This window comes from Ambystoma mexicanum, chromosome 3q (assembly GCF_040938575.1).
Source record: "Ambystoma mexicanum isolate Mex_15411 chromosome 3q, UKY_AmexF1_1, whole genome shotgun sequence".
Lineage (NCBI taxonomy): Eukaryota > Metazoa > Chordata > Amphibia > Caudata > Ambystomatidae > Ambystoma > Ambystoma mexicanum.
In genome coordinates this window covers 600,359,403-600,384,696 of record NC_090926.1, presented here as the reverse complement: position 1 = coordinate 600,384,696, position 25,294 = coordinate 600,359,403, and the positions used below count along the sequence as shown (strand labels likewise).

The window sequence follows — 25,294 nt, the reverse complement described above, 5'->3', positions numbered from 1 at the left end:
ATTACCAACGAGGACACTTCTCTTTTGTTGGCTCGAGCTCATCCTACTGCTGCACCAACTGATCCTATTCCTTCTGTTCTGAAAGTGAGAGACCCCCAGTACTGCTGGCAAATCACCCAACAGAGCCAATAACGGGATATCCCAGAAGGGAATAAGACCAAGACCAAGTGAGAGTGTGATTAAAGGCTTTATCTAAAATTAGGGAAAACAGAATCTACTCTGCTCACGCCGAGAGCGCTCTGCAGGAAACATGTTACAACTCATTTTTATACAGTTTTTGTCATCCAAGAGAGGGGAGGCCTAAGGGGCACAGAGTCAATTGGGATTGGACACTAAGAGTAGGCAACTATAGGAGCTATAGGGTCAGCGATGGCTGATTGGTCCATGGGCACATGATGAGGTGACATGGTGCTTAGGGTGAAATGTTCAGCTGGGCTCATCAGCCCATGTTCATTCTTTGACATTCTATCTTCGCAACATTTTGCCCTTGTGGCCACACATTCTCATCCTTTCAAAGACCTGTTCGACCGGCGACAAGGCCTGTATCTTAACACTTGTGAAAACAGGGTTCTAAGGCAGGCTTATTTATTGCTGGTCATTAATTATTCGCCCCTATCAAAGGTATTACTCCCCTGTCCAAACGTATTCGGAATATACTAGGCAAGGGGAAGAGGTTAAGGGGTCAGTTTATGGTCGGGGTGTACATTCAGCATCAACAAGGGGAATTTCAGAATATATGGCTAGGATGACCGGGTTACAAAAGGTACATATCATGATAAACATGCACTTAATTGTGGGGGTTCAGGGTCTGAATGTCCAAACATCACTAACTCTCTGTTGACACCAAGATGATCTGGGGCGAGTTGAGGCCCCCTTTGCTGTTTGGTCCCATACTATACAATGGCTCAAGGCCTTTCAGAATACAATTAACATACAGCTTTTTAACACATGGCTGGCTGTTTTGCACTTGAGTCACATAGGCTCGGAACATGCTTTTATCTTTATATGACTAAGCATTATTACTACAAAGAGAGACAGAGAATTTGTCGATGAATAACCAAGTATTAAAACATTTCTTTGACTCGAGATTCACTTATTCATAGACGTGCAGGTTGCCGCTAAAAATCTATGAGAGTGCCAGCTAGGAGCAACTAACTTCTGCATTATACTTATACGACATTATACATGTATTTACATTCAGCTTTGTCAAAAATGAGGTAGCGTGTGTCAGTACGTACAGATTTATATTTGGTTAGACATTGTTATGTTGCAATTATTTGTTACGAGTATTTCAGAATCGTAGGTATACATACACTGTGCTTATACATAACAGGTTATCATAAGAGCTTTCAGTTACACACGTACATGTATCTACATTGCATTTACATTGTTTACTCATGGGCCTCTTCATTCCACCATCAGGTTTGTACGTGTTTGCTTTGATTGAGGGAGAAGAAGGTTCCAGAGTTTGGGGGTCTTTTCCAACTGTTGACTTTTCCCTAGAGTGCACGGGGATTATGTTTTTATGGCCAGTGTCTGTTGGATGCGGGGCAGGTTTACAGAGACAGATAGCCTTTGCTCTGGCCCTTGCTCTGGGTTGTATCTGAGTCAGTGAAGGGAGTCGGAAGGCAAGTGATACAGTGTGGATTTTGTTGCATTTTCGCAGCCAGCCTTCTCATGGGAACCAAGCAGTTGTGTGGACGGCAGAGGGGAGGAGGCGGGGGAGGATCTCGCTTACTGTGTGTGCTAGACAGGGAGGGCTGCAAGCTGAAGTGAAACCTTAATTTACTATTGCAAAATTGAGTCTGTGATTTTCAAAATGGAGTCTTAATCAACCCTGGTTTTGCTATACAACGGTGTGCGCGTGAGCATTGCAGCACCCAGAGATATTCCTGTACTAAAGGGTTCACGGTTCCTAAAGGTGTTCCCACATGAGTGCCCCGGGGCCGGGGCCCTCGACCCAAAGCAGCCGTGGTTGGTCCTACCCAGGAAGCGTAGGAATAAGGGAGGGGGGGTCTCAAGTGCCCCCTCCTTCCCCTTTCGTTCCTTAAGTAATGAATATTGTAACTGCCTTAATCTCTTACGTTCTTCCTTTACTGCCACTGCTTCATCCCATGCAGGTGTCCCTTTTATTGGCATCCATGCCCTGCATACCGCTCTGAGACTGTGCCCCTGCTAGCGTATTCGTCCGTGGTGCAGCTTAGATACATACACCCTCCCTCACCCTCCAGGTCTACCCATGCCTCCTCGCACCATTGTAACTCTCTCGGCTGCTTTATGGTTGTGTGATCTAAACTATCTATTATATATCCTGTGTTGTATACGGCAGTCATCCTGTATTTGGGCTCTGTGCATTCACCAGTTTGTACTTCCGCCTCATGTTTGATTTGTGCCACACCATTTGCACATCCCATTGTTACCATCATCAGTGCGCCATTTGGTACTGCATTTGCGCAGCATCGGAGTCCCAATTGACACACACAAAAAATGAGGAGTAAAAAGACGATGAGTGGTATGAGGAGTTTTACCGTCATTCCAAGCCAGGAAGGTACCCATGAAAAAAGATTGTCAAACCAGGTGCTCAGCTGTGATCCTCCTTCATTCTTCACCGACTCGCCAAGGTCGTGCACTGCTTCTATCACGTGTGAGAGGGAACCGTTCTCAGCATCTGCAAAAGGTACAAATGTGCAACATGCGCTCCTGATTCTTCGGCAAACACCTCCATCGATAGCTGTTATCAGATCCAATACGTATCGATTCTGAATTGTCATTAACCGCAAGGCTCTGTGTTCCACTTTGATGACATTGAACCCTACTTCTGTGTCGTTAGCCAATTGGATGAGCTCCCATCGAGTTATTTGGAGCAACTTGGCATTTGCTCTCGCCTGGATGCTGGGAATGAGGGACGCAAAGAATGTCTCCATGGAGCTAAATAGTTGAAATCGGTCGAGTATCTGGGCCAAATGTTTGGTGGACTTGGTTGAGATGTAGTTGGACGATCGTTTCTTTCTTCGGTGTGAATCTTGGACCCCTTCCTCATATATGGCATATGCAGGACCCATCCCGAGCGGCGTTGGGGAAGGTTCATCTTGGATTGCTGCATGCTTGCTCCCTCTGTTGATATGGCTCTCAGGGATTACAATTAGTGTGGAATGCTATGTTGCCAAGGAGCACATTCCTTTCCATGATTGTGGAAGATGCAAGTATGCCATATTGCCGCAAACCCAATACGTGTCCATTAGCGCTGCTGTTCCCTCCTTCATGTCCGGGATTATGAGAGTTTTGCTACAGTTCTTGTTGCTGCCCATGTCCTTCTTTCCTTCTCCATGGAAGCATAGTTTGTATGAAATGTTTTGTTGTAACTTGAAGGGTTTCTCGATGGCGGTGACTCAAGTGAGTTTGCCTATGTGTTCAGTCCGTATGGGAGCGCAAGTTCTCTGTACCCATGAGAGTTTTTCTTCAGACAGTCCTCGCAGCGCTTCTGCTTTGCACAATAACTCTTCCTTCTGCCACTTATTATCCATGTACAATGTCCCCTTTATTACCAAAAAAGGCTCTTTCACACAAATTACTCCTTGCAGCCGGGAGTAACATGTTCGTTCGTTCTGCAAAAGTTCGAAAGAAACTGTGTGTGCTTGAAATGCATTTTTGATTCGGCACAGCGCGAGATGTGGGAGATATTGGGCCTCTGCAAATGGAATTTCTTGTGGCAATAGTACTTTGGGAGTTCCTGAGGCGTGGGGTATGAGCAAGCAGACATAGTAGCTCTCATTAGTCATTTGTTTTGCTATGTGGCTCATGCCGGAATGCTACTTATTTGTTTGACAGTGGTGCTGTGGATCATCAACTGTATCTAGGCCAAATCTATAATCCTCTTCCCACTTGTTCTGTCACTCTCTGCTTTTTCCTGGCTTGTCTCCCTCAGCCCCTCAGCCCTGTTTGTCATCCCCTTTGGTATATAAGTTGTAATAAGTACTTGACATGGATCTACACCTATTACCCTCCCTCTGGTGTTCGGGCCATTGGACAATGCTACTTCTGACATTGACCCAGTTGTTGGGTATGGATGATTCTGCACCCACGTGAGTTCTGAAAGGGTTCTGTCATTCATTGTATACACACTAAAATGGGAATCATTCATTTCTGGGGACTGCACAGTGGCTTGCATTGTTGAGATGCGGGGGAATCTTGTGGCATTGTCATTATTATGTTCATCCTCGGGACTCCCGTGACCCCATATTAACTTGGCTCCATCCCAAATTAAGTGAGTCCCCTTCTTAATTGTTTCAATGCCCGCACCCCCCTGGCCAACATCAATTGAAATATAAATATTTATACAGCATAGACACAGGCCTAATAATTTTGAAAAGAATACAACTGCACACACAAACAACACGCATTCATATGAGTAACTAGGGTATGCATTTCTCCTGTGTCTACTCCTATCTACACTACCGCTTGCTGTTGCTGGGGGCTCATCCATGCCCATTGAGGCTCCTAATAAACAAAATATAAGCACTTGTTAATCATGCAGATCATTTGTGTGCATTGCTTACAACCATTATTTTGTACATTTTAATTTGCCTTTTCCAGGTTATCATCTTACGCATAGTTAGCTTCATGGTCACATTTATATTTACACATTCTCTGTTCTACCGCATCCTTCCGTTTCCCTCCCCCACAACTTAAGTCTGGGGAAGAGAACCGAGGGAGGGAAAATACAGTCACACCATTTCATTGCTAGATGATGGAAAAATGTTATTTTGAAACCCATGTTTCAGTTAAAAAATAAAACCGTGGAGATGAGTAGGGAGAGGACAGAAAGGGAGAAAGAACAGGCAGTTAACCAGCAACTTACTATATCATGCAACCATTAAAACATTGCTGCTCTATACAATTATTTACACATTTTGCCATTCCTGTGTTTTCTTTATGCTTTATTTGGTACCAGTTTCTGTACATTCATATTTTTTAAGGTTGTGCACTACCCTTGGTCTCACCTTCTATGGTGTCTGAACCAGTTATGTTCCCATGTACTCTACGCACATCGGTCAAATGTACCCAGTACCGCAGCCCCTGTACTTTTACTGCCGTGGGCGTGCAAATGATCACTTTATAGGGGCCATGGAATATCAGCCCTTTCCATCTCTGTGCAAAACATCTTATGTATACCATGTCACATGTCATTAGCTGGCAGTCTTCACTTCCTGTAGCTGGGGCTACTGTGTCAGTAGAGTTCTCTTGTGTGAAGGGGGTTCTATTTGCTTTGCTATGGCTCGCGCTGCTTTTGTCAAATTTCTGAGATATTAGTGGAATTTTTCTTCTAATACATTGGCACTTTGATGTGCATTCGATTGTCTACGCAAGGGTGAGTGGGCTGTGTGCATCCTCTGACCTGTCACTATTTCATGCGGTGACAGGTGGTGGTCCTTACTGGGTTGGTTTCTCATTTCAAACAGTGCCAGGGGTAAGCAATACACCCAGTTTGCTTTTGAGTGTGTGGCACAGTTTGTAAAATCTACTCTTGAGCAATCCGTTCATTTTTTCCACAATTCCATTCGATTGCGGATGATAAATCGTGCAGAGCTTATGGGTTATGCCCAGCATTGCAGTGATATGCTTAAACATGTCATTCACAAAGTGCGTTACGTTATCGGAATGTATGACATCACAGATGCCGCAACGGGGAAACACTTCTTTCACTAAGAATTTGGCAGCACACCGCGCATCTGGATGAGCACATGGTCCTGCCTCCACCCACCGGGAAAAGGGTCATACAACAACGATCAAATATGTAGCCCCGTTACAACGCTCTCCCATGTCTGCATAGTCTATGTGCAGCTGTCTAAAGGGCCCTTCTGGTTTTGGCAATGTTCCCTTGAGGGTTTGGAATGTCATGCTGGAATTGTACGTTTGGCAGGTAATGCATTCTAATATTAACTTCGTAACATGTTCCTTTATTCCGGGGGTAAACGAAGTTTCCTGTATGTCTGCGATGATGTGCTGCTTTGCATTGTGGGCTGGGAAGTGTAACTGTTTAAATGCTACTTCTAGCAATTTTGTTGGCACCACTACCTTGCCAGTGTTGTTTTGTCTCCATAGTAAATCAGTGGATAACTGGCTGCACCCCCTCTTCACACACATCTCCTTCTCTTTGCTAGGTGCATCATGTTGGAGCTCAAGTATCTGAGAAATTGGTCATGAATTAAAACCGTCTGGTTGCATTTCCTCTACTGTCTTCTGTAGTATGTACTCACCTGCTGAGGCCTATTAGAAATAGGATGCTTCTTTTGCAGCAGTGTTCGCTGCCGCGTTTCCTAATGAGATGACATCATCACCTCGGGTATGGGCTTGGCACTTCACGACTGCGACAAGTGTCGGTTCCTTCAAGGCATCACTCAAGTCTCATAGCAATACTGCATATTGCACTGGGGACCCATCGGCTCATCAAAATCCCCTCATTCCCCACCGCGCCAGTCCTCCATGTACTGTTGTCGCCATATAGGCAGAGTCTGTATAAATGGTGACCATACATCCCTTTGCTGCTTGAAGTGCTTCTATGAGTGCTACTAGCTCCGCTGCTTGGGCTGAGAAGTGTAGGGGCAACCTCTTCTGCACAATCACTTCAAAATCCCCATCTTCTACCCGCACTACTGCTGCTCCTACATGCTTTTCTCCAGTTTCACAATCTATAGAGGCAGACCCATCCGCGAAGTAAACTTCCCCTTCTGACAGTGCATTTTCATGTGTTTCGGTGTGTCATCATCATCTCCCGCATATGTAGTGTAGTCATGCTGCTGCATGTCTTCTACAGTGCATGATTCTGTAATGAACGTTGCTGGGTTTACGCTTTTACATCGCACAATATGTATATTAGCACTAGAAATGATCAGTTCATATGCTGTGGCCCTTTGAGTGGTCAATGTGCTCTTTGATCTTTCGAGGATAGCAAACAGAGAGTGTTCCACATATAACGTGACAGAGCATCCCATCACAATTGTAAAGCTATTTTCGATCATGAACGTGGCGGCTGCGAGAGCCTATTCGCACGCAAAATGTCCCTTCATCACTGCATCGAGTGTCCCGCTGTAGAGTGCCAAGGGCTTATGGCCCAAGGATGTCTTTTGTGTCAGTACGGCTGTCATGAGTGTGCCATTGCAATTTGAGAATAAATAAAATTCCTGCTCATAGTTAGGGATCGCAAGAACTGGGGCAGTGGATATTAGTTCCTTAAGTGTGTCAAAGGCTCTGTGCATTTCCTGTGTCCGTTGTAGGTGGGTGTTTTCTCGCTGTGCCTCCTTGAGTGCTTGGAGCAGGGGCCTAGTGTATGATGCATAGTCTAATATCCATGAGTGGCAGTAATTACACATGCTGAGGAACTTCTGCATCTCCTTTACTGAGTGGGCTCTTTCACTGCTCTTATTGCTGCTGCCCTGTCTGGTATGATTCTTTTACCATCTTTGGAAATCAATTGTCCTAGATACAGTACTTCTGTTAAGCAGTATTGCAGCTCCTGTCTGTCTACCTTGTACCCCTTCTGTGCAAGATGTGTTAGCAGGGTGATTGAGTCTTCTCTACACTCTTTTTCATCTTTCCTGCACACTAACAAATCGTCTATGTACTGAATTATGGGACTTGTTGTGTGCATATTTCCAATGTCTTTGTGCAATATTCTGTTGAAAATGCTGGGGCTCTCGCAGTACCCTTGGGGCAGCCTACAATGTTCATACCTCCCCCCCTAGCGTGAATGCTGTCAAGTACCAGGAACCTCGATCGAGTAGGATTGAAATGAATGCGTTCTTTTAGTCCACTACTGTGAAATGAGTGGCTTCTGTTGGGATGCTACACAGAATTGAGGCAGGATTTGGGACAAGAGGGAACTCCTTCTGTACTACGTCATTAAGGGGGCATAAATCTTGGATCATCCTCAACGCCCCTCTCTTGGCTTTTTTGATCGGGTAAATACACATGTTGTACGGTGAGTTAGATGGAACTATAATGCATTGTACCATTAATGCATATATTGTGTCTTTTATTCCTTCCTCAGCTTCCCTCAATATGGGGTATTGCTTCACCAGCGGCAGAATGGCACCGGGTTTGAGGTTGATCTTTACTGGAGGGCTGCAAGCTATTTACTATTGCAAAATGAAGTCTGTGATTTTCAAAATGGAGTCTTAATCACCCCTGGTTTTTCTATACAAGGGTGTGCGCGAGAGTATTGCAGCACCCAGAGATATTGCGTTATAAAAGGGTTCACGGTTCGTAAAGGTGTTCCCGCACAAGTGCCCCGGGGCAAGGGCCCTGGACCCAAAGCAGCCATGGCTGGTTCTAACCAGGATGAGTAGGTATAAGGGAGGGGGGTCTCAAGTGCCCCCGTCCTTCCACTCAGTTCTTATTACTAAAGTCTATCTCTCTCTCAATTCATACCTCACATCTTTTTTCAACATTTTTCTTCATACCTTCAATGTTCCATCTTCTTTCAAATGTGCTTCTGTTAACCCGATTCTAAGAAATCCTTTGGCTAATCAACACTGTTTATCACTGACGTTTACAAGCCTCTCTTTCATCAATTGGTTTTTCTGGCTTTGTTCTTTCCTGGTTCAGATCCTATCTGTCTCAACAGATATTTTCTGTTTCATGGGGAGGGAAAACCTCAGATTCTTTTCCTCTTGCTCATGGTGTCCTGCACGTATCTGTTCTCTGTCCTTTTCTTTTTTCTATTTATACTTCCCCTCTGGCTGACATTCTTTCTTCCTTTGGTTTATCACATCATTTCTATGCTGATGATACTCATCTTGTTCTGTCTTTCGCCTCTTTTTCAACTATCCTCTTGCTTACAACCATTAAATCCTGGATGTCTTCTTATTATCTTACACGTAATACTGTTAAAACTGAAGTATTTTTCTTCCTTTCTAATACCATTCCCTCACCCTTACCTCCTCCTTTTATATAATTTCCACCCTCCCAGCTTCCTATCTCATCTACTTCCCATAATCTGGTACTTTACTTTGATACTGCTCTATCCTTTAAACACCACATTTCTATATCGTTGCACGCCTGTCACTATCATCTATTTAATATTTGTAAAGTCTGCTCCTTCTTGTCCTTTGATTCTACCAAAGTACTGATAACTTCTTTCATTTTCTCATGCTTATTTTACTGTTCTACTGCACTCTTTGGTCTTCCACTTGCGTGACTTGCCCCTCTGAAGTCTGCCTTTAATGCCTCTATTCCTATACATTCCTCCCCGGCTTCACGTGAGTCAATCTCTTCTGCCCATCTTATTCTTGGCTGGCTCTCTTTCCAAGCTCCAATTAAATTTAACTTTCTATGTCTTGTCTTTAAATCGCTTTATGGTCTTGCTCCTGACTATCTCTCCTCCTTGATTTCATTCTATACTCCTTCTCATCCGTTTCACTCTAGTTTTCAATTTCGTCTTTTAGTGCCACTTCCTTCTTGTGCGCAGTCACGTTTTCGTAAATGTTCTCATCTTGCCCCTTTGCACTGGAGCACTCTTCCTCCATGATCTATCGTGGTCTATTCTGTGTTTCATAAATCAATGAAATCTCATCTACTTCAGCAAAGTTGATTCTACATAAAACTCCATACTATTGTACTGCTTTTATTGTAGTGATGCTATGTACAGCACTTTGGATTAAGGCACTATATAAATGTCGAATAAATATTTTTAAAAAAAGTAATAGAGAAGAATTTCATCACATCCGATCAAATGTTTTCCCATCTGAAAATTAAGGTGAATAGAAATTCTGGATGCAGAGTGCACAATCAAATGGAATATGTCTGAAAGAATTGTCTGAAACAGGGATCTGTTTGAATAAATTCAGGCCTTTAGTCTTTGATCACAGCATGAATAATCTCAAACAGACAGCATGCGTATGCATTCGGATTTGGGCAATTTTTCAACACAATCACACCACTCTTCAGTTTCCACCTTTCACGTTCCAGCCAAGCTGTACCATTGCATCCAGCCACCTCAAGATACCACACACATGGTTCATCTTAGGACCAACAGCAACGCAAAACAAAAAATATGATCTGGCATTGAGATTATGGGCAACAGAGAGGGGGGAAATCAAACAGTAATGGTGTCAATAGCTGGCCAATTGACCATAGCTAGTTAGATGTAATCCCTTGCAGGCATATGCTATTATAATACAAAATCATTTGTCTAGAGGGTAACCTTCTAATGTGAGTGCTGAGATGAATATTTTGTCTCTGGCAATGGGTCTGGGGGAAAGGCGAGGATCATCTGTAATTCTCTCCAACTCATGTGTTACACCTCTAGCCACACTCTCACCCAACTGGTCATCTCCCCTCATTAACCCATTATGCTGCACTTATTGGGGAAATGTGCTGCCCAGTCTGTTCTTCAGTGAACTAATACATTCACGTCAGGGATCTGTGTTCGATATCATGGTCACAAGTTGAAATCCTGACAGGTCATTCAGCCCTCCATCCTTTTGAGATTGATCAAATGATTATCATTGCATTGGGCAACAATAAACATCTATTATCTGTCTGTAGTGTCAAGAAACCCCTGTGGGGGTGAGTGTGTGCTCTACAAATACACCTGTCATGTTCATGTCTACCTCTGTCTCTGTCAAAAGGTTGGGGGAAGGGGCAAAGAGATCCTCCCACACCATGATCTCCATCCCCACACTATACACTTCTAGATATACTCACAACCTACTAATCACCTCCACCCGCACTCTTTATCCTAAGCCGATTGGGCAAATAAGTCCTCTCAGGAAGACAAAGACTCTTGATTCGGGATGGACAATGTAGGGGTGGATAGAGTTGTGCGCATGGTATCTTACTCCGTGTTCTACCTTCTTCCATCACCACATGCTTCAATCCTACACTTTTCCTTTTCTTAGCCGTGAAAAACACTGATTGACCCTTGGTAACCCCGAAGGGCTTTCATATCCTCACTATGTTGCCCGCCTTTACATCCACATCTGTCACTAAATGCATTCCTTGCCTCAGAGTACTCTCATAACACAGGCAATGGATCCCATATCATTCTGACTAGGCCGGGTTATCCTGCTACAGGTATAGTTCCTCTTCTCCTATATGTAATATACTGGGTCAGGATGTTCATGGAGGTAGATGAAGATAACAGTTTCCTTTATTGAAGATAAAGCTGTAAAGGACAACTCACCAGATTAGTTTCTAGCAGCTGAAGGTAACTGCACCAAGGGGGTCAGGTAGAACACATCTACCAACACCACACTCTGCACTGCATGTTCGACCATCCATCCTCCATCCACCCTGTACCACTCCATCCAGCATACTCATGATACCACAAAAAAACCTTAGGCACAAACGTACAAGTCTGTTAAATGATTATGTAGCAAGGCAAGAGCAATGCATGTATGTCATAGTGAAAGCATGAAGGTTCTATGTGGTGGCTACCAACAGAGGATACCAATCGGCCTCTAAGTATTGGGATGATTGTACAAGGAAGCAGATGACAATCTTGTTGAATCATGATTGTGACTAATGTTCATGCAGAAAAAATGCATGCATACATTAATGTAAATATCAGGACACAATCACATACATTGCCATTTTCTGTCCCTTACTGTTAATTGAAATAAAAATCTGTCATATGTGGGCCTGAAATTAGTTGCGGGCCAGCACCTCTCCCAACGTCCTCCAGTTACTTTAAAGATATGATGTGGTTTCATCCTGTCTCTACTACTCTTCAATGCGTATATCCTTCTGATAGGATGTATGACAAGCATCATGGCCTTGTATCATATGGCATGCAAATTAAACTGATCTATTTATCCTGATCACAGGGATTCCAAATATACCACTTTGCTTAGCTGCCTAACCAACAATTAAAGGTGGATCTTATAGACATGGGCTTGCACCAAATATAACTCAGCATTAATGCATGCTGGTATGCTAGAATCAGGCATGAGTAGTATGAAAAACAGATTAAATCAGGATCCACTTTAATTCCCTGCAGTCCGATTTCATCGACTCCTCTTTCACGGGGTCCAATGTCAGTGCTGCTGGTAATATTTTTTCCTATTAATGCGCCCCCTTCCATCCAATACCCTAATGCAGGGGACAACCCTGCAGCCCCCGTTTCTTACCCACTCCTCATCCCTCCATCTAGTGTGCACGGAACATAGATGCATGCACATAAACCCCGCCCACACTCATACATATACACACACACACACACACACACACACACCTCCACAAGCCCATCCTTACCACACCCTCTGCCGCTTCTTTCTGTGGGGAATCCACGTAGTTCCGCAATGCACAGTACATGCATGCACCATCCCCACCAGCTCTAGCGGTCATATTTTTCTCTCAAATAATGCTGACTGCTTCTAGTATGTTGCAACTGACAGTTGTGGTTCCGTTAATGGCCTGGAGAGAGCATTATGCACCTTACTCTTTATTTTATAGCCGCAAGAACCAATATCTTTTGGAAAAAATGCTATCCCCTCAACTCCTTTCTCCTGTTATCCTCCCCTTTTAGTCCATGTCCAATCCTATGAGACCTTGTAGCATATCTGCTCCTTTGGTTAATCAAGTCCTCTTTATAAAGCCTGGCACTCAAACCAAGACCACATAGAATCCCACACCAGATCCAAACATCCAAATACAAGCCAGGCGCCTTCGCAGCAAGCATTCTGGAACATTCCAAAGAAAGGCTGCAACTGATGCTAACGCAGTGGAAAGAAAAATGAAACTGGTAAACAGAGACATGAAGAGAGGGATAATCCTCAATGCTCACATTAATAGAATTATGACTGCGCATCACAGCCTGCTAGGGCCAATCGGTATTCTCAGATATTTTACTGTGGTTTCTATTATACAAACTTCAATGCTGTGATAAAACCACAATTGAAGCATGCACATTAGTCCTGCAATATAATATATAAAACGTAGGTGCCTGTGACCAATCAACACATTTTTGAATGTGCCCAAATCTAGCCCCTTACTAAAAGGCGGCAGAAGCCATGATCCCTAGAGGAATCTACTGCAAGAGAGAAGTGTCTAACCAACATTCTTCAATTTCCTATCTATCAATCTATCTATCTATCTATCTATCTATCTATCTATCTATCTATCTATCTATCTATCTATCTATCTATCTATCTATCTATCTATCTATCATAGGAGAAGAAATAGGAGCATAAGGCTTCTTTTATTAAACAAATATTGCCTGGATATTCTTAAGTCTGCTGGTACCATTCTTTACTCTTTTAAACAAGCTACTTAACAAAATATTGGGTTAGTTGAAAAGATTTGCAGGTCAATGACCTTGGAACCAGTTTTAGTCTATTTTGTAATACGTAATGAAACCCAAATAGCTGCCAACACTCTGCAGATCAGTCCCAGTACTCATCAGAGGCACTACAGAAAGCAGCCACAAACATCAACTTGACCAACTTTTCTGACAACCATTTGAGGGAAAACAACTAATTCCAAGGCCAGACCGGAAACAAGGAATACAATATTTGCATCCGTAATTTGGCAATATAAGGAGAACGGGGGAACTGTAACCCCAACATTTTTCAACAAACTAGTTATCAATGGATGTTCCATAACCAGAAAGCCCCCTACTGGGTTCTAATGAATACATATTGTTAATCTATGCACATTTACAATATGATAAGTTGTCTTCTAATGTATTGTGTCCTCCCACGTATTCCTAAACTTTGATATACCGCGATCCTGCCTTCAGAAACTTTTTGGCTGCAGAGGTTGCAGTGCGTCGTCGAATTGAGGTCCCTCTGCGTCTTACATTCCGCACTTGAACGTGACATCAACGTCGGTATAAATAGCATGCATTGAGCCCATTGTCTCAGTTCTATTTTTCCGCATGCACTGCATGCTTCCAGCGGTTTAATCACCTGAGCAATTTTCTACTCCAGAAACAGTATGTAAGAGGTGTGCGGACTGTGACTCAAACATGTCGATCACAGATCTGCACAGAATATGCCTCTGGTGCTTTGGGGTGGAACACAAGGTCGAAGATTGCGGGTCATGCCAATCCATGACCATAATAGCCTCGAAGGAGAGGAAGGCCAAACTCACTGTAGGTCAGTCGGTGTCTAAATCCCATTCATCCACTGCTTCGAAAAGGAGATTCTCTGAAGAAAAGAGTTTGACGGACATATATCAGAGATCAAAGAAGCACTCAAAACACTCAAAGCGCTCCAGGTCCAGAAGTGATTCACGGCACTCTTCATTGTCCTCTTCTCGATGAAAATTGAAGAAGAAGCGACAACACTTGTCATTGTCATCAGATTACTCACCTAACAGGAAAAAGGTATGTTTTCTAAGTAAATTTGCCTCTGAAGCAGATTTGGAGGAAGTCTGTCTTCAGATGATTGTAGTGTTTTCGAAGGCGTCCCTGTCCGGTCCCTCAAAGGAACCAAAGAAATCTTCCAACCCCATTGAGCCTCACAAGGCAGACAAGGAGTCATCTAAGACTGCTTCTCACGTGCTAGAGCCCCGGTAGTTTATCAGAGAAACCTCCTCATATGGCATCAACAGTTAAGTCAACACAAAGAAAATGGATGCCCCTGCCTCCTTCTTCTATTCGTCGAGGGACTCAGTGTCAAGGCTTTTGGTGTTGAAGCCATCAACATCATACTCCGAACCATTGACAGCTTTTAAGCTGTTGTCTAAAAAGACTTTATTAAGTCTATGGGGTCCATTTTTGAGGAGGAAGAGGAACAGGATGATAATATATGGCACGGCTAAAGTACCGGAGGATCTAATCGTTGATGACTCCAGGTGACATGATTTGGCTGAGTGTTTGAAAGATGCTAGTGGTCTTGACACTTCACCAGAAGTAGAATTTGCCACTACAGACCTAGCTGGCCATTCTAGTGGCGTTTACAGGTCTATCACAAACAAAGTGACTGAATACTTGGGGGGGGGGCTGTCCTGCAAAGGACATAGATCAGGATGATCTGACAGATATCCTGGACAAGGGACCACCCAATGTACCTGTTTTTCCATTCTACTCAGCTTTGAAAAACAACGTCCTAGAAAACTGTCAGAAACCAAACACCACACTAGCTGCCAATAGAGATTTTGTTAAAAAAATATAGACCATCATCTATTCACCCAGAATTCATCTCTTGGCACCCTACCTGGAACATCTGGTAGTGCAACCAGCTACATCTACTTCAAAGGCAGCTGCCTACCCTACAATCCCTCGTGATAGGGATGACAAAAGTTTCATGTCTTGGGGAAGAGAGTATTCTCAGATGGGTGTATGGTGCTAAAGGCCGTAATTGCCTCTTGTGCATTGGCAAAGTACACCCACACCTTGTTGTGTATTGTAGCACAAGCAGCTGAAAATATCCCCAAAGGGAAAATGAGAGAGGTTTACGAAATATCATCCAGTAGGGCAAAGAAGTGGCATGTCAATTCTTGTAATCAGGTTTGGACGCATCTGATTCTGTGCGTCATTCCATGATGGCTAGAACAGTCGCAAGAAGGTTTGCGCGAATGTGTAAGTCAGGAGTTGCCCCAAATGTGTAATCCAAGCTGTTAGACATGCCATTTGATGGGTTTGACCTTTTTGCACCAAGGCTGACGAGAGACTTGAAAAACTGAAAGTCTCCAAGGTGGCTGCTAAATCTTTAAGGGCAGCAATCTGACACCCCAGCAAAGCCAGCCAACTGCTCAAAGTTGGAGAGGTCTCTCCTTTCACTGGACTACTGCAACATACTGTACCAAAGCACCACCCAGTGCAACGTCAATAAACTCCAGATCATTCAAATCAACACCATCAGAGCAGCCCTTAACATCCCTAGATCAGCACACATCTCCGAAACTAGGAAGAACTTACACTGGCTTTCAGTCTCCCAAAGGATTTCACTCAAATCACTTGCCCTTACTTACAAATGCATTCACAACCAAGCACCTATCTACTTAGCCTCGCGGTTTACTCAATATATCCCACCACTGTCACTCAGGTCTGCCCATAACCAATGCCTCGCAATCCCTAGATTCAAGCTACAAACAGCTGGAGGGGCTAGTTTCCCATTCTTGGCAGCCAAACTGTGGAACACTGTACCCCTCACTATTAGAAATATTTCATCTCTTAACCTATTTATACTCAAGGTTAAACACTGGCTAGCCATTTCAGATGTCCAACTGTCTTCTGAAAAGCTGTCCTCCCAGATTTGGTTATGTATGCCAAACTAACCCGCACTGTTCCTGTATGCCTATGCTTTGTACTGTGCTCTTGTATCGTTCCTGTATGCCTAGGTCTTTGTACTGTGCTCATGTAATGTTGTAACTATTGCTTGAAGATATGCGCCCGGTTGCCTCCGGGCCTGGTTTGCGCTATACAAATAAATAAACAAACAAACTCTTGTATTCCTCAGTCGAAAGGACCAGAAGCCAGGTTTCCCAGAGAGGCCAAAGAAGACTTCCTCGTGGAGCATGAGGTTGTGGAGGTAGAGCTACCCAAGCAGTTTCTGCCTCGTTGCCATCTGCCACAGTCAGTACTTCAAAACCGCTTCCAGTTCTTTACTCACATGTCTGCAGTGGGAGGCAGATTGCCCCAGAATCTTGAAGAATGGGGAAGCATTACTTAGGATGCTTGGGTGCTGGAGACAGTAGCCCAAGGGTACTGCCTTCCATTCTTGAAAAGACCTCCAGATTGTCCCCAGAGGAAACAATCTCTTCAGGAACCAGACCAGATCCATCTGCAGGAGATTCTTTCCCTGCTTGAGAATGGTGCTGTGGAAAGGGTGTCTGCAGCAGAGCAAAACCATTGCTGGTACTCCACCTATTTTCTGGTTCCCAAGAAAGATGGAGGACTGTGACCCATCTTGGAACAGAGATGCTTGAACAAGTTCTTCAGGAAGGACAGATTCAAGATCTCTTTTGCAGATCCTCCAGGCCCTTCAGCTCCAGGATTGGACGGTGTCACTCAGTCTTCAGGATGTTATCTTTCATGTGCCTATACATCCCAAGCACAGGAAATAATGGTCACTTTCAATTTCGAGTACTGCCTTTCATGCCCCCCTTGCCCCAAGGGTCTTCACCACGTTTATGGTGGTGTTAGCAGTGAATCTATGGATTAATTTCTTTCCCAACCTAGATAATTGGCTAATAAGAGCTTGTTGCCGAACGAGCTCTGGAACTTCTGTACGGCACCTGTCACGTTGCTCAGCCTCATGGCATCTTGCATTTTCCTGCTGAGGTCTGTCCAGTGTGCCCTCAGATTCCAATGGTCACAGTTCTCCAGCAGGATGACAGTCCTTCTTCAGGTCCCAGGCAAGGTTGCACATGATCTTCTGTGGTGGGCCTGCAAGTAGAAGGTGATTATAAGGGAACCTTTTTGGCAACCTTGGCCGCAGATGACAGTAGTCATGGAATCCTCCATCACGGGATGCGCAGCACACATGAATGATCTAATAATCAGAGGTCATTGCTTTCCATCAGAATACAAACTACACATAAACCTTTTAGAGCTTAGGGAAATCAGACCAGCACTGATGGCCTTTTAGCCTTGTGTGCGATAGAGGAAAGTCCGGATAATCATGGACAATACAGTGGCTATGCATTACCTCAACAGGAGAGTAGGTGTAGGGTCACTACCACAGTGCAAAGAGGCAATGCAGTTATGGTTTTGGGCCCTTCAAGAAAGAGTCTCTTTGTCGGCTTTTCACCTAGCCAGACAAGAGAATACAATGGTGGAAACTCTGACCAATCAGAGCACAGTCTCCCACGAGTGGTAGTCAGCTCAGGAAGTCCTTCTAGAGATCTTTTCCCTTTGGGAAACTTTTCAAGTGGATCTGTGCACATCATGTATCAACAGGAAATGCGACCTGTTTTGATCCAGGGAATTTCCTCAGAGAGGAGCATTAGAGCATGTGTTTTTGGTGGACTGGGATTTTCCACTTCTATATGCATTCCCTCCAGTCACTGTCATTCCTCATGTCATCAGGAGGTTGGGAAGTTTGGGACAGTCATGATTCTGTTTGCTCCAGATTGGGCCAGAAGGATGTGGTACCCGGAACTTCTGGACATGTCCATCTGCACTCCATTGCATCTTCCCCAGAGAGCGGACCTCCTCATTCAAGAGAGAGGCATCTGCTTCACCCAGAAATCAGAACTCTGAACCCTCACGTCTGGTGTCTAGGAGGTTAAGATAAAAAGATTGGGACCTCCCGGAACACGTTATGAGGTGTTGCTTTCTGCTTGGATGTCAGCAACAAAAGCTCTAAACTGCTGCTGTTGGAACACATTTTGCAGCTGGCGTAGTGCTAAATATATTGATCCTTCACTTGTGAGCCTCCTATTGTATTGTCTTTGCTGTTGCATCGGGCGCATAAAGGGCTACAGGTGTCTACTGCCAATGGTTACCTGGCAGCACTATCTATTTTCATGCGCGCCCCAGAACAGGGATTTTCCTTTAAGAGCCCTTTAATAAAGTTGCATAACAGGACTCATTGTTGTGCAGTTGCTCTATTTCAGCCTCTTAGAACAAGCTGTGATCAAACAGACTTTGTCACAATGGACCATTCTGTGCATTTCATAATGCTATTCCTTGGCTGGGAAGGATGTCCCTGATAATTTAAGGGTACATTCTACCAGAGGGGTTGCAACTATTTCAGCCCTACAAAGAGGCATACCGGTACTGCATATATGTAATGCTGCAACCTGGTGTTCGTTACACACTTTCGCAGAGCAGTACTGCCTACATTCCTTGTTGGGACAGGATGCTAGATTTGGTAGAGCTGTTCTCTACATAATAAAACCATAAAAGAATGTGTTCGTCCCACATCCATTTACAAACTGCTATGGGAGTCTATAAAAAATGAGGACTCTGTGGGAGGTCACAATCCATTAGAAGAACAAATTACTTACCTCTGGTAATGTTCTTTCTGCTGATCTTCCTCCTGTGGATTCCTCATCACCCTACCATTCTACCCCTCCGACTGTATGTGAATTTTGCTGAATTATACCTTCCTTTCTTTCAATGCATAGGATTTTTTTGTTTTGAATCCTCAAGGCGGCTATGCAAGAAGAGGGGAAAAACTTGAATTGAGGCAGCAGGCGTGGTGCATCTATTTATACCAAAGTCAATGTCACGTCCGAGTGCAGGGATGGAAGCTGCCGATGGACAATGACTCGTTGATGCACAACACCCTCATACTGGATATTGGTATATAAAAGATGAGGAATCCATGGGAGGAACATCCAATAGAAAGAACATTACCAGGGGTAAGTCATGTGTTCTTCTGAGCCAACTCTTCTTGAAAATTAATCACTTGAACTGCATCAATCTAAATGGGAAACAAACCCCCTTACTTGTACAAACCAAGCCAGATACTCCATACTGACAGGCGCAATGAGCATTTAGCTGGTCCTCAGAACTTTCTGTATTGTACCAGAATATGTCAGTGAACTGCCTGCAGTTAACCATTGTTCCCCAAATTGCAGCCTGACAGGAGGCATAGCGTGTCTTATAAAATAAAGGAGTAAAGGAATTAAGGACCTTTTCTTTATGGTCTTTCAACAATCCTTAGAAACCAGGAAATAGAATGGGAATGACCAATGTCAGATCCAACACAATAGGAAGCCCACCCAGTCTGGGCCAAAGGGAATTACCCTTACAAACTGAGCTCTCTTCGACTGAACTTGCTGCAGGACATCAGGACACATTACGAATTGATGGGGAAAACACATAATGGACCCCTTGACCACAAACCTGTCATAAATGTGTATGTTGCCAACACTATTGGGACCAGTATCCAACAGAGACAAAAGAACATTTAGGCTGGGCACTCAGTTTAGAGGTCAACAGATCCAGCTGGAGTGGGGCCCAAAATATATGTAACCTTTGAAAGACCACTAATCTACTGGGTCCTCCAAATAACAGGAGCACCAATCTGCTTTCCCCTGTTGAATGCCCAGAAGATATTCTGCATGCAACATCAACCTCACGGAAGGCATACATCCCAAACACCTCTTGTTTGGTCCACCAACTTCCTTGTCTCCATTCCCTCCATTTGTGTAATATCAGACAGCTGACAGATTGTCTATTTTTAACCTGTTTGTGCATATGACCTTGTCCTTTGCAAAACTCTATACCACATATAAACCAACAAGAATCTGCATATGCAGTAGGGATTCCCTCCTTCGACATTCCCCCAGCGTCCCAGTGACCTCCCCACCAGAATTTGCTCCCCAACTGGAGACCTGGGAATTAATTGAAAATTGCTTTTGCATTCCAGGCCACCATGTGCTTGACCCACCCCCTTTACTTTGCCATTACCTCTAAAGAAAGCAATACCCAATTGGAGAAATCTTCGGCTCCCCTAATGCATTGTTTTTAGTTTTTGCAGGGCCCAGTGGTGCCATGGCCTTGATATATTGCCTGGTTTGATGCTATCAATAGCCTTCTCATTCTCAACAGCTGTCATTTGTGTTATTTGTATTTTGAAAATTAATACATTTGTTTCATCAGTCCCCATGTGCAAATCCATAATTTGTAGTAACTCCTTATTGATTGCCACCAACCTGTCCTGAGGCAACAGTAGAGCGATGTTCACACAGTTCACCATGAAAGCGATTGTTTATGGCAATGCAAAGTGACATGGGCACATTTTGGCAGAAATATAAAATGCAGTGGGTCAATTCTTCCCCCAACGGAAAGTGGCTTTGGGCATGTCTTATGGCAATGTAAAGAGCCATAGAATTCTTCCGAGGTTAGTGCAAATTAGAATGGGTACAAATGGGGAAATGTAAGTTTGCATAGGGCAATTCTGTGGGCATTGTTACTGGCATAAAGTGCTTCTGTGTGGTCATATGTAAAGTGGTATGTGCCAGTTCCTGGGTCAATGGGATATTTAAGAGAAAATGTAAAGTAGTCTAGGCCACTTTTTCAGGTAATGGTAAATTGAATGTATTGTTAATACAGTATGTATATGTTTACATGTAAAAGTATTTTCTGTTGAAAAAGTTCATTTTTGAACTATAAACAACTAATAAATAAATAAATAAAGTAATGGTAAAATTAATATGTGGCAATTCTGAATGTAATGTAAAATGTCGTCGGTCAATCCCGAGGACAATACATTTAAACTGATGAAGTATGTCCTGGGAACAGTGTACACCTTGCAAACAACCGTGTGGAAGTCAATGTCGCATGACAATATGATTAACTGGGCAATGCTAATGTGGCATTGTTCGAATGTGGATTCACAATTATCTTGGGGACAATGCAAAAACACAAATGACATTGTACTTAACTAGGGCAACACAAACATTACCCAGTTAAGAATGAAATTACAATTTTATGGGAACAATGTGGAAAACAGCCTGACAGGGTCCTTCACTGGGATAACAGTGTCATGGTGATGCTGACAATCCAACATCTGGGGGAATGTAGACAAGAGAATCGTAATGTTCTTAACAGCTGCAACACAATATCTGATTAACCGAAATAGTTTGAAAGTGGTCCGTTAATGTAGTAATTGGCATGTCAATTGCGCATCAAAGCAAGGTCGTGGACAGCTAGCATTCCACACCCACTCATTACACAGCGAGTAGACACGTATGGGTTTGACAAATTGCTACACTCCTTGTGGCAGGCTGACTGTGTCTCAGCCAGTGGTGGCATCATAACATACATCACTTTGCCAACCTGACGCCTCCCCGTTTTATACAACTATTTTTTTCTTCATTTTCAGTATCTTAGGCTGGTCTATAAATTATATTTGCAAGGTAAAGGAAACGAAATGATTGTCACCCGCATAAGAAGCCAGAATGAGGCAATGCATTAGGTTTGTCTTTTGGAAGAATACATTGGGTTAATGTCTCGTGTTTTTCCTCTGCTTCTAGGTGGGACTTTCTGAACACATCACTAAGCGCTGTATTTATCAAATTGCCTTAGCACTGGATCATCTGCACAGCAGAAGGCTAGTGCACAGGGATATCAAGCCTGAAAACATCCTGATTTTTGACAAAGAGTGCCGAAAGGTTAAGCTCTCTGATTTCGGAATGACGCGGATCACTGGCACAATGGAAAAGCGAGTTAGCGGCACTATTCCTTACACAGCGCCAGAGCTCTGCGAAGCGTCAAAGCACGATGGTTTCCTGGTGAATTACAGCATCGATGTCTGGGCATTTGGCGTCCTACTGTTCTGTACGCTGACTGGAAACTTTCCTTGGGAAAAGGCCCTTAATTCAGACACCTTTTATGAGGAATTTCTACATTGGCAAAGATTCAGAAATGCTGAGGTCCCCTCCCAGTGGGGTAGATTTACCCCCAATGCCCTTAAAATGTTTAGGAAATTACTCTCTATTGAGCCTCAGAAACGGTGTTCAATAAAGGATGTTTTGTGTTTTTTTGGTAAATGTTGGTTAGTCAAGAAAGACGAGTCAAATGCCGCTTCTCTGAACTTGAATGAAGATCTGATTTCAAGAATAAAGCACCAAGGCCTGTCTCTGGCGAACAGTGAAGCTAAAAACTGTATCAACCAAGAGGCGGGCCCTAATTGCTCTCTATCGGCGTCAAGCAGCTTCGATGGTGTACCCACGGAAGGGAACCAAAACCAAATGTTGGTGTCAACGCCCATCGAAATATGTGTATGAATGTGTTGCGAGTTAATTAAAATAGGTACCAGAACGAATAAGAAATATGAAAAGCAAACATCTAGAAATTGTGTTATTTCAGTAGAACAACTTTCAAATTCATGCTCTCATCCTCAATACAAAAATAGCATTGTGAATTTTAGGCTTTGAAACGAAGGAATAATAAAAGTCGTTAAATGAAAATTGGATTCTAATTGGTAATGTTTCATATACTACTACTGTTCTTTTGATTTCAGTTGAAATATCTAAAATACAATGGCCCTCATTAGGACCCTGGCGGAGTGGGTTTCCGCCAGCGCTAATCGCGGTGGACCCGTCCGCCGTACTACGAGTTCCCTTAGCGCCATGGAGGTTTTCTCCGCCTGGTTTTGCCGGGCGGAGAAAACCATGGCGCTAAGGGACCTCGTTGTTAATTACGCCGCCGTACTTTACGGCGGCGTAATTAACTCCTTCCCCACTCCCATTATACCCTATGGGGCAAGAATGGGAATGGGGAAGGGTAAAATGGGGATTGGGGATTTACCGCTCCGCCAAGGTCGGCATGGGGTGGTAAATCCGCCAACCCCCATGGCGCTATCGACGGCTTTCCGCCGTGCTTCGCGGTGCATTTAGCACCGCGAAATCCGCCAGGGTCGTAATGAGGGCCAATGTTTTCCAAAGAGAATTTGCAAATTCCAGAATTGCCAGCTTGCACATGTTTCTAAGTGTCTCAGATTTCTAGAGTTGTCTTTTCCAAAATTAGCTACAATGAAATCTTTCTTTCCACGGTGTTCAAGGTAGTGTTTGAGATAGTTGGTCTAACCATTGTTTACAAAGAATTGGCATAGTATTCTAAAGCCTGGCAAACGTACACAAAGTTGACCCACAAATCGCCACAAGTCAAAGAGCCACAAGCTTGGTGACATGCGAAGAAACATGGGATCACTTTCGTTGACGTAAATCCCCTTCCCCTCTCCACCTCAAAGCACCTCTATGTACCTACATGACCAGTACTGCTCTCCCTGCCTTCCAAGACCCAGAATCCTAGCTTTACATTTCTTTCGTTTCTAGCACACGAGCACTAGACATACAACATGGTATTAAACACAACCAATGCACTATTGCAGTCTACCAGGCCCAGACAAAGTAGTATGGCATGATATAGGGTACGGTGGGGGATGACAGAAGCCAAACCTCCCTTGCCGCAGACGTACATATTTACCACTGGGTGACCTCAAACTTTTCCAGACTAATCTCTGCAAAGGTTCAATGGATTTGCAGGGCCTGGACCTGATCAAAATTCAGAAACTTCAGCAAATCCCAAAAATTGTTCACCGCACACTATGCCTATGTTAGTAAATAATAGCAGAAACAGATGACACCCCATTGCACTACAGCACACTGAGGCCTGGAAGAGGGCATTATGGACTTCAAGGAGATGCCCACAACTCGCTGTAACCTATTCCCATAGCTCTAAGGTTACACGGCCCCTACTTCTCTGACTCAGCCTCATCTAATCTGTAAAATATCCTGTAGATTGCGTTACACCCAGCTTTGAGGAGATTTTCCCACTGACCCCGACAGGCCACCGTTCTTCAACGGGGGCTGTTGGAATTAGTGAATGGGCAAATTCGTGCAGGAATGTGCAATTCAAGTAAGCAGCGTTGCCCCAGAAAGGTAAGGAGCAGGCCATCATTTGAGGGAAAGGTGGGGAGATAGAGGGACACAGGCAAAGGACCATGGGTCGGGGGCGGATTTGAGGGAGGCTGCGGACTGGAAGTTGAGTAGGAGTCCCCCACAGTAAAGAAGAGAGATGTGAGCGGTTAAGGGGTCAAGGGGTCCACAAGACAGTGTGGGGTATCCCCTGTAGAAGAGGGTTTTTGGGGGCTGCGAGCAAGAGCTAAGGCCGGACCCATGAAATTTTGCTTCTGCCGAAGAAAACACAGCAGGAAGCTACGTCTGTTCTTTCAGAAAATGACCACCTCCAGTTATAAGACAAGAAAAAAGACAATAAGCCTCAATCCAGGATAAAAGAGGAGATATAAAAACACCTGGTCAGCACGATCACTCCCCACCCCCTATCTCATTCTTGTATAATTCGTTGGATTCCTTCATCTCACAAGCGGTTGAGGCATAAACAAAGAGAGTGGGGGATTGAGCAAAATAGGCGTGTATTTAATTGGACAACTCAGCAGAGCCACAACAACAGCAAAGGTCCTGTGTATCCTAGCCAGGTTCAGGGTGTATTTATCGACCTTGGACCTGGACTTGAGAGGTTATCCACAGATGGCCCAACAAAGGTCTTGGAAGAGAAATCTCCTGACTACCAATCATAACTTGCAATCATTTTTGAGAGAGGGGAAGATGCAAAGTCGGAACCCTGTGTAACCCGCCTAAGCACTTATTTCCTTCAAGCACTACACTAAGATTTGTATACCCCTGCAGGGTCGCAGTATGCCTCCCTCTGGACAAGCTTGGGTGATGTAGGACCACTATGGTGAGGTTTGTGCAGTAACATAACATACCATTAGAGTGGAAGGACGTGGATCAGTAGATCCACAACTATTCACAAAATAAGCACCGTGCATAGCTTTTTCTTCCCTATGCTCTGTGTTCCCCTTCAACCTTTGGCACTATCCAAATGACTGTCAATATAGAGCCCAGCCATGCAACCCTGAGGGATGAT

General features: G+C 44.0%; 1 protein-coding gene across 2 annotated transcripts in view; it reads left to right on the top strand.

Moving 5' to 3' along the window:
- LOC138582809 (serine/threonine-protein kinase SBK1-like) overlaps positions 1 to 22,808 on the top strand; it is a 155,125-nt gene extending 132,317 nt beyond the window's left edge. The window contains exon 4 of one of the 2 annotated variants that reach the window (XM_069654465.1): positions 21,877 to 22,808. In XM_069654465.1, the coding sequence (XP_069510566.1) occupies positions 21,877 to 22,629 (753 nt within the window). In that variant the 3' untranslated portion in view covers positions 22,630 to 22,808. The remainder of the gene's footprint in view (positions 1 to 21,876) is intronic. The other variant, XM_069654464.1, reaches the window with a different exon arrangement.
- The last annotated feature ends 2,486 nt before the right edge of the window (positions 22,809 to 25,294 follow it).